The 10000-nt window shown below is 59.4% G+C and overlaps 1 protein-coding gene across 1 annotated transcript in view; it reads right to left on the reverse strand.

The window, feature by feature from the left end:
- Nucleotides 1–6: 6 nt before the first annotated feature.
- LOC144955269 (sterile alpha motif domain-containing protein 11-like) overlaps nt 7–10000 on the reverse strand; it is a gene marked incomplete at its 3' end in the record, with an annotated part of 25776 nt that continues 15782 nt past the window's right edge. Inside the window, exons 6-11 of the mRNA XM_078885547.1 lie at nt 8664–8705; nt 6264–6336; nt 3701–3795; nt 2372–2453; nt 894–1143; nt 7–97 (exon numbers count right to left, since the gene is read on the reverse strand). Of these exons, the coding sequence (XP_078741673.1) occupies nt 7–97; nt 894–1143; nt 2372–2453; nt 3701–3795; nt 6264–6336; nt 8664–8705 (633 nt within the window). The remainder of the gene's footprint in view (nt 98–893; nt 1144–2371; nt 2454–3700; nt 3796–6263; nt 6337–8663; nt 8706–10000) is intronic.

Below are 10000 nucleotides of genomic sequence, written 5' to 3' on the forward strand. Positions count from 1 at the left end.
TCTTGCCGCTCGCTGCGCTCCCATTGGTCGCCCGGTCGCCGGGGGCGTCCTGGTCGTCATGGTTACAGGTGCACGTGTCTCCGCCCCCTCCCTTCACCTGACAAAGACAAAGGTACCCCGTGTAGCCTTAACAGACTATAGGGGCAAGTGCCTCTCCCCCAGTGGCTAGCAATGTTTACACCACCACCACCACCACCACCACCGCCGCTACACCAGGTTACTCATTTGAGGCTGAGTCGACCTAGGGGAGGCCCAGGATCGCAGTTAGCGCAGCGTAGCGCTAACCGCTGCACCACCGCTCCCCACACGCGCGCCGCTCTCCGATTGGCCGGCTTGGCGGAGGAGCTGCGCTCCCATTGGCCGGCTGCGAACGAGCTCGCGCGAGAGAGCGATCCGATTGGTCGTCTCCCGAGTTCATGCGCCTCTCCGATTGGCTCAGAGATCGCCCGTTGGCGAGCGAGCGATCTGATTGGCCGGCTTGGCGGAGGAGCTGCGCTCCCATTGGCCGGCTGCGAACGAGCTCGCGCGAGAGAGCGATCCGATTGGTCGTCTCCCGAGTTCACGCGCCTCTCCGATTGGCTCCGAGATCGCCCGTTGGCGAGCGAGCGATCCGATTGGCCGGCTTGGCGGAGGAGCTGCGCTCCCATTGGCCGGCTGCGAACGAGCTCGCGCGAGAGAGCGATCCGATTGGTCGTCTCCCGAGTTCATGCGCCTCTCCGATTGGCTCCGAGATCGCCCGTTGGCTGGCGAGCGAGCGATCCCATTGGCCGGCGAGCGAGCCAGGCCCCTCCCTCCCTATTGGCCCGTCCGAGCGACCCCGGCCCCGCCCCCTCGGCAACAGCTCTCCCGATTGGTCGGCCGCTCGACCAATGAGCAGCGAGCGTTCCGCTCACCTGCTGCTGTTGCTGCCCTTGGGACCCTCCGCGAAGCTCCGCCCCCATCTCGGCGTCGAGCCTCGGGATTGGCTGCTGGGTGGGCGGGGCGCCGTAGGACGCCGCCGCAGCCGCCGCGTGATTGGCCGTGGCGGTTGCCGCGGCGACGGCGGGCAGCTCTGATAGGACGAGGCGGCGCAGCTGCTCCAGCTCCAGCTGACGCAGCAGCAGCAGCTCCCCCCCCCCACTGGGGCACAGGCAGGGGTCCAGCCTGGGGGGTGGGGGTGGGGAGTAGGGGGTGGGGGGTGGGGGTGGAGGGGGAGGTGGGGGGTGGGGGGGGTGGAGGGGTGGGGAGGATGGGGGCGATGGGGGGAGTGGGGGTGGGGGGAGGTGGGGGGTGGTGGGGGGTGGGGGGGGTGGAGGGGTGGGTAGGATGGGGGCGGTGGGGGGGGGGGTGGGGGTGGGGGGAGGTTGGGGGAGTGGGGGTGGGGGAGGTGGGGGGGGTGGAGGGGTGGGGAGGATGGGGGCGATGGGGGGAGTGGGGGTGGGGGAGGAGGGGGAGGTGGGGGGGGGTGGGGGGGGTGGAGGGGTGGGGAGGATGGGGGCGGTGGGGGGGGGGTGGGGGTGGGGGGAGGTTGGGGGAGTGGGGGTGGGGGAGGTGGGGGGGGTGGAGGGGTGGGGAGGATGGGGGCGGTGGGGGGAGTGGGGGTGGGGGAGGTGGGGGGTGGAGGGGGAGGTGGGGGGTGGGGGGGGTGGGGGTGGGGGAGGTGGGGGAGGTGGGGAGGTGGGGGAGGTGGGGGGGTGGGGAGGGGTGGGGGGATGGGGGGGTGTGGGGTGGAGGGGTGGGGGGGGGTCACTGGGTCAGGGGGGGTGGTTGCTATGGTGACGTGGTGGTGGCAGTTGCTAGAGTCACGAGGTGTTGGTTGCTAGGGTCACGAAGTGGTTGCTATGGTCACGTGGTGGTGGCAGTTGCTAGAGTCACGAGGTGTTGGTTGCTAGGGTCACGAAGTGGTTGCTAGGGTCACGTGGTGGTGGTTGCTAGGGTGACGAGGTGGTGGTTGCTATGGTCATGTGGTGGTGGTTGCAATGGTCAAGAGGTGGTGGTGGTTGCTAGGGTCACGTAGTGGTGGTTGCTAGGGTCACGAGGTGGTGGTTGCTAGGGTCACGTAATGGTGGTTGCTAGGGTCACGTGGTGGTGGTTGCTAGGGTCACGTGGTGGTGGTTGCTAGGGTCACGTGGTGGTGGTTGCTAGGGTCACGAAGTGGTGGTTGCTAGGGTCACATGGTGGTGGTTGCTATGGTCACGTGATGGTTGCTAGGGTCACGTGGTGGTGGTTGCTATAGTCACGTGGTGGTGGTTGCCATGGTCACGAGGTGATGGTTGCTATGGTCACGTGGTGGTGGTTGCTATGGTGACGAGGTGGTGGTGGTAGCTATGGTGACGAGGTGGTTGGTGGTGGTTGCTAGGGTGATGAGGTGGTTGGTGGTTGCCATGGTTACCTTGCCAGGCCGTGCCTCCTCAGCAGCTCCTGTTGCCATGCCAACAGCTCGGCGTGACCCGGAGAGAGGATCCCGGGAAATCCTGCACCACCCGGCCCCCGTCACATGTGAGCCATCACTGTTCGGTGAGCGTGGTGAGTGAGTGTGGTGAGCGTGGTGAGTGTGGTGAGTGTGGTGAGTGTGGTGAGTTAGTGCGGTGAGTGTGGTGAGTGTGGTGAGTGTGGTGAGTGTGTGTGGTGAGTGAGTGTGGTGAGTGTGGTGAGTGTGGTGAGCGTGGTGAGTGTGGTGAGTGTGGTGAGTGAGTGCGGTGAGTGTGGTGAGTGTGGTGAGTGTGGTGAGTGTGGTGAGTGAGTGCGGTGAGTGTGGTGAGTGTGGTGAGTGTGTGTGGTGAGTGTGGTGAGTGTGGTGAGTGTAGTGAGCGTGGTGAGCGTGGTGAGTGTGGTGAGCGTGGTGAGCGTGGTGAGCGTGGTGAGTGTGGTGAGTGAGTGCGGTGAGTGTGGTGAGTGTGGTGAGTGTGGTGAGTGAGTGCGGTGAGTGTGGTGAGTGTGGTGAGTGTGTGTGGTGAGTGTGGTGAGTGTGGTGAGTGTAGTGAGCGTGGTGAGCGTGGTGAGTGTGGTGAGCGTGGTGAGCGTGGTGAGTGTAGTGAGTGTAGTGAGTGTGGTGAGTGTGGTGAGTGTGGCGAGCGTGGTGAGTATGGTGAGTGTGGTGAGCGTGATGAGCGTGGTGAGCGTGGTGTGTATGGTGAGTGTGTGTGGTGAGCGTGGTGAGTGTGGTGTGTATGGTGAGTGTGTGTGGTGTGTGTGTGTGTGTGGTGAGTGTGGTGAGTGTGGTGTGTATGGTGAGTGTGTGTGGTGAGTGTGGTGAGTGTGGTGTGTATGGTGAGTGTGTGTGTGGTGTGTGTGTGTGTGTGGTGAGTGTGGTGAGTGTGGTGTGTGTGTGTGTGGTGAGTGTGGTGAGTGTGGTGAGCGTGGTTGCTAGGTGAGCGTGGTGAGTGTGGTGTGTATGGTGAGTGTGTGGTGTGTGTGTGTGTGGTGAGTGTGGTGAGTGTGGTGTGTATGGTGAGTGTGTGTGGTGAGCGTGGTGAGTGTGGTGTGTATGGTGAGTGTGTGGTGTGTGTGTGTGTGTGTGGTGAGTGTGGTGAGTGTGGTGTGTATGGTGAGTGTGTGTGGTGTGTGTGTGTGTGGTGAGTGTGGTGAGTGTGGTGTGTGTGTGTGTGTGGTGTGTGTGGTGAGTGTGGTGAGTGTGGTGAGCGTGGTTGCTAGGTGAGCGTGGTTGCTAGGTGAGCGTGGTTGCTAGGTGAGTGTGGTTGCTAGGTGTTGCTATGGTTACCGGGCAGTGGTGAGAGGAGAGGTGGCAAGCCCAGGAAAGGGCGAAGTCCCAGGAATGCTGCATTGTGGGTAGGGGTCAAAGAGCAGCCGACATCCCTACAGGACAAACACGTCACGTGGTGAGTGGCGTGGTGAGTGACGTGGTGAGTGGTGAGTGGGTGGGTGAGTGAGTGAGTGAGTGGGTGAGTTGGTGGGTGGGTGAGTGGGTAAGTGAGTGGGTGGGTGGGTGATTGAGTGGGTGAGTGGGTGGGTGGGTGAGTGAGTGGGTGAGTGGGTGGGTGGGTGGGTGAGTGAGTGAGTGAGTGGGTGGGTGGGTGGGTGAGTGAGTGGGTGAGTGGGTGGGTGGGTGAGTGAGTGGGTCGGTGAGTGAGTGGGTGGGTGGGTGAGTGGGTAAGTGAGTGGGTGGGTGGGTGATTGAGTGGGTGAATGGGTGGGTGAGTGAGTGGGTGGGTGGGTGAGTGGGTGGGTGGGTGGGTGAGTGGGTGAGTGGGTGGGTGGGTGAGTTGGTGGGTGGGTGAGTGGGTAAGTGAGTGGGTGGGTGGGTGATTGAGTGGGTGAGTGGGTGGGTGGGTGAGTGGGTGAGTGGGTGAGTGGGTGGGTGGGTGGGTGAGTGGGTGAGTGGGGTGAGTGAGTGAGTGAGTGGGTGGGTGAGTGAGTGGGTGGGTGGGTGGGTGAGTGGGTGGGTGGGTGGGTGAGTGAGTGAGTGAGTGGGTGGGTGGGTGGGTGAGTGGGTGGGTGGGTGGGTGAGTGAGTGGGTGGGTGGGTGAGTGAGTGGGTCGGTGAGTGAGTGGGTGGGTGGGTGAGTGGGTAAGTGAGTGGGTGGGTGGGTGATTGAGTGGGTGAATGGGTGGGTGAGTGAGTGGGTGGGTGGGTGAGTGAGTGGGTGGGTGGGTGAGTGGGTGGGTGGGTGGGTGAGTGGGTGAGTGGGTGGGTGGGTGAGTTGGTGGGTGGGTGAGTGGGTAAGTGAGTGGGTGGGTGGGTGATTGAGTGGGTGAGTGGGTGGGTGGGTGAGTGGGTGAGTGGGTGAGTGGGTGGGTGGGTGGGTGAGTGGGTGGGTGGGTGAGTGGGTGAGTGGGTGAGTGAGTGAGTGAGTGGGTGGGTGGGTGAGTGAGTGGGTGGGTGGGGTGGGTGGGTGGGTGAGTGAGTGGGTGGGTGGGTGGGTGGGTGAGTGGGTGGGTGGGTGAGTGAGTGAGTGGGTGGGTGGGTGAGTGAGTGAGTGGGTGGGTGGGTGAGTGAGTGAGTGAGTGGGTGGGTGGGTGAGTGAGTGAGTGGGTGGGTGGGTGAGTGAGTGGGTGGGTGGGTGGGTGAGTGAGTGAGTGAGTGGGTGGGTGAGTGAGTGGGTGGGTGGGTGGGTGAGTGAGTGAGTGGGTGGGTGGGTGAGTGGGTGAGTGGGTGGGTGGGTGGGTGAGTGAGTGGGTGAGTGGGTGGGTGGGTGAGTGAGTGAGTGGGTGGGTGGGTGAGTGAGTGGGTGGGTGGGTGGGTGAGTGAGTGAGTGGGTGGGTGAGTGAGTGGGTGGGTGGGTGGGTGAGTGAGTGAGTGGGTGGGTGAGTGAGTGGGTGAGTGGGTGGGTGAGTGAGTGAGTGGGTGATAGGCGACCCGAGTTCGATTCCCGCTCACGGCCGCCCCTAGGTCGACTCAGCCTCAAATGAGTACCTGGTGCGGTGTGTAAACATCGCCACTGGGGAGACAAAGGCGGCCGGGCGTGGTGCTGGCCACCCACCCCCTCGTGTGCCCTGCCGGCCTTCATAGGTGCTCGCTAACAGCACTTGCCCCTACAGTCTGTTAAGGCTACACGGGGGATCTTTGTCTTTGTTTGTGAGTGAGAGTGTGACCTCCTGCACCTAGCCTGGCACAGCAGTCAACCCATGGCACCTGCTGGGTCTGTCACGTGACCTCCTCCTCATGCACCTAGCCTGGCACAGCAGTCAACCCATGGCACATGCTGGGTCTGTCACGTGACCTTCTCCTGCACCTAGCCTGGCACAGCAGTCAACCCATGGCACCTGCAGGGTCTGTCACGTGACCTCCTCCTCCTGCACCTAGCCTGGCACGGCAGTCAACCCATGGCACCTGCTGGGTCTGTCACGTGACCTCCTCCTGCACCTAGCCTGGCACAGTAGTCAACCCATGGCACCTGCAGGGTCTGTCACGTGACCTCCTCCTCCTGCACCTAGCCTGGCACGGCAGTCAACCCATGGCACCTGCTGGGTCTGTCACGTGACCTCCTCCTGCACCTAGCCTGGCACAGCAGTCAACCCATGGCACCTGCTGGGTCTGTCACGTGACCTCCTCCTCATGCACCTAGCCTGGCACAGCAGCAGTCAGCCCATGGCACCTGCTGGGTCTGTCACGTGACCTCCTCCTTGTGCACCTAGCCTGGCACGGCAGTCAACCCATGGCACCTGCTGGGTCTGTCACGTGACCTCCTCCTTGTGCACCTAGCCTGGCACAGCAGTCAACCCATGGCACCTGCAGGGTCTGTCCCGTGACCTCCTCCTCATGCACCTAGCCTGGCACGGCACTTGCCCCTGCACCCCACGTGACACCTTTGTCTTTGTGCTCACCTGTCGGGCAGACTGCCCTCGTCATGGTAACGTGGACTGGACGGCTGAGGTGGCGAATCACAGCAGCTGTCATCTGCGCAAAGACAAAGACATCCCAGGTAGCCTTAATGGAGCCGTAGGGGCAAGTGCACAGAGATACACAGACAAAGACCCCCAGTGTAGACTCTGGCAGGCTGTAGGGGCAAGTGCTGTTAGCAAGCAGCAGTGCCTATTGGTGAGTGGGTGGGTGAGTGGGTGAGTGGGTGGGTGAGTGAGTGGGTGAGTGGTGGGTGGGTGAGTGGGTGAGTGGTGGGTGGGTGAGTGGGTGAGTGAGTGGGTGAGTGGTGGGTGGGTGAGTGGGTGGGTGAGTGGGTGGGTAGGTGGGTGGGTGGTGGGTGGGTGAGTGAGTGGGCAAGTGAGTAGGTGGGTGAGTGAGTGAGTGAGTGGGTGGGTGAGTGGGTGAGTGGGTGGGTGAGTGGGTGAGTGGGTGAGCGAGTGAGTGGGTAGGTGAATGGGTGAGTGGGTGAGTAAGTGGGTGGGTGAGTGGGTGGGTGGGTGGGTAGGTGGGTGGGTGGGTGAGTGAGTGGGTGAGTGAGTGAGTGAGTGGGGGAGTGAGTGGGTGAGCGAGTGAGTGGGTGGGTGAGTGAGTGGGTGGGTGAGTGGGTGAGTGGGTGGGTGAGTGGGTGAGTGGGTGAGCGAGTGAGTGGGTAGGTGAATGGGTGAGTGGGTGAGTGAGTGGGTGGGTGAGTGGGTGAGTGAGTGGGTGAGTGGTGGGTGGGTGAGTGGGTGAGTGAGTGGGTGAGTGGTGGGTGGGTGAGTGGGTGAGTGACTGAGTGAGTGGGTGAGTGAGTGATGTGGGCGAGTGAGTGGGTGAGTGGGTGAGTGAGTGAGTGAGTGGGTGAGTGAGTGAGTGAGTGGGGGTGAGTGTGTGGATCTCTGGCAGGGTCTGTAGCACAGATGCAGCATGCTAACCGCTGCACCACCGCTCCCCAGCCCCTCCCCCCCACCCCCCTCCCCCCACCATCCCCCCCCACCCCCCCCCACCATCCCTCCACCATCCCCCCACCATCCCCCCCACCATCCCCCCCCATACCTTCTCAATAATTGAGGGAGAGAGTTATTAGTTATTGCCAGAACCCCCATCAATAATTCACGTGGCGAGGTGAAGGGGGGGGGGCATCAGCCCCCCCACCACCAACCCCACCTCCTTGTGTGTCTGTGTGTGTGTGTGTCTGTGTGTGTGTGTGTCTGTGTGTGTGTGTCTGTGTGTGTGTGTCTGTGTGTGTGTGTGTCTGTGTGTGTGTGTCTGTGTGTGTCTGTGTGTGTGTGTCTGTGTGTGTGTGTCTGTGTGTGTCTGTGTGTGTGTGTCTGTGTGTGTGTCTGTGTGTCTGTGTGTCTGTGTGTGTGTGAGTGTCTGTGTGTCTGTGTCTGTCTGTGTGTGTGTCTGTATCTGTGTGTCTGTGTGTGTGTGTCTGTGTGTGTGTCTGTGTGTGTGTCTGTGTGTGTGTGTCTGTGTGTGTCTGTGTGTGTGTGTCTGTGTGTGTGTGTCTGTGTGTGTCTGTGTGTGTGTGTCTGTGTGTGTGTCTGTGTGTCTGTGTGTCTGTGTGTGTGTGAGTGTCTGTGTGTCTGTGTCTGTCTGTGTGTGTGTCTGTATCTGTGTGTCTGTGTGTGTGTGTGTGTCTGTGTGTGTGTCTGTGTGTGTGTCTGTGTGTGTGTGTCTGTGTGTGTGTCTGTGTGTGTGTGTCTGTGTGTGTGTCTGTGTGTATGTCTGTGTGTGTGTCTGTGTGTGTGTGTGTCTGTGTGTGTGTCTGTGTGTGTGTCTGTGTGTGTGTGTCTGTGTGTGTGTGTGTCTGTGTGTGTGTGTGTCTGTGTGTGTGTGTCTGTGTGTGTCTGTGTGTGTGTGTGTCTGTGTGTCTGTGTGTGTGTGAGTGTCTGTGTGTGTGTGTCTGTGTGTGTGTGTGTCTGTGTGTGTGTGTGTCTGTGTGTGTGTGTCTGTGTGTGTCTGTGTGTGTGTGTCTGTGTGTGTGTGTGTCTGTGTGTGTGTCTGTGTGTGTGTGTGTGTGTCTGTGTGTGTGTCTGTGTGTGTGTCTGTGTGTGTGTGTCTGTGTGTGTGTCTGTGTGTGTGTGTCTGTGTGTGTGTCTGTGTGTATGTCTGTGTGTGTGTCTGTGTGTGTGTGTGTCTGTGTGTGTGTCTGTGTGTGTGTCTGTGTGTGTGTGTCTGTGTGTGTGTGTGTCTGTGTGTGTGTGTGTCTGTGTGTGTGTGTCTGTGTGTGTCTGTGTGTGTGTGTGTCTGTGTGTCTGTGTGTGTGTGAGTGTCTGTGTGTGTGTGTCTGTGTGTGTGTGTGTCTGTGTGTGTGTGTGTCTGTGTGTGTGTGTCTGTGTGTGTGTGTCTGTGTGTGTGTGTGTCTGTGTGTACTGTACCTGTGTGTGTGTTGTTCTTGCTGGTTGGACTGGAAGTGCATTCTGCATAAACACAGCGACACACACACACACTCATTAGCACCTGTACACACACACACGTGTACACATACGTGTACACACACGTGTACACACACACACACACACTCATTAGCACCTGTACACACACACACGTGTACACACACGTGTACACACACGTGTACACACACACACTCATTAGCACCTGTACACACACACACGTGTACACACACATGCACACACATGTGTACACACACACACACACTCATTAGCACCAGTACACACACACACGTGTACACATACGTGTACACACACATGCACACACATGTGTGCACACACACACACTCATTAGCACCTGTACACACACACACACGTGTACACACACGTGTACACACACGTGTACACACACATGCACACACACACACTCATTAGCACCTGTACACACACACACACGTGTACACACACACGTGTACACACACACACACACACTCATTAGCACCTGTACACACACACACGTGTACACACACATGCACACACATGTGTACACACACACACACACTCATTAGCACCTGTACACACACACACGTGTACACACACGTGTACACACACACACACACACTCATTAGCACCTGTACACACACACACACGTGTACACACACGTGCACACACACACACTCATTAGCACCTGTACACACACACACACGTGTACACACACGTGTACACACACACACACACACTCATTAGCACCTGTACACACACACACGTGTACACATACGTGTACACACACATGCACACACATGTGTACACACACACACACACGCATTAGCACCTGTACACACACACACGTGTACACACACATGCACACACATGTGTGCACACACACACACGCATTAGCACCTGTACACACACACACGTGTACACACACATGCACACACATGTGTGCACACACACACACTCATTAGCACCTGTACACACACACACGTGTACACACACGTGTACACACACACACTCATTAGCACCTGTACACACACACACACGTGTACACACACATGCACACACATGTGTACACACACACACACACACTCATTAGCACCTGTACACACACACACGTGTACACATACGTGTACACACACATGCACACACATGTGTGTACACACACACACGTGTACATGAGTGAGTGTATGAGTATATTCCAGTGAATGGGTGAGTGAGTGGGTAGGTGAGTGGGTGAATGAATGGATGAGTGAGTGGGTGGATGAGTGGGTGAATTAGTGGGTGAGTGAGTGGGTGGTTGAGTGAACGAGTGGTGAGTAAGTGGGTGG

This window comes from Lampetra fluviatilis, unplaced genomic scaffold, assembly GCF_964198595.1.
Source record: "Lampetra fluviatilis unplaced genomic scaffold, kcLamFluv1.1 SCAFFOLD_519, whole genome shotgun sequence".
Lineage (NCBI taxonomy): Eukaryota > Metazoa > Chordata > Hyperoartia > Petromyzontiformes > Petromyzontidae > Lampetra > Lampetra fluviatilis.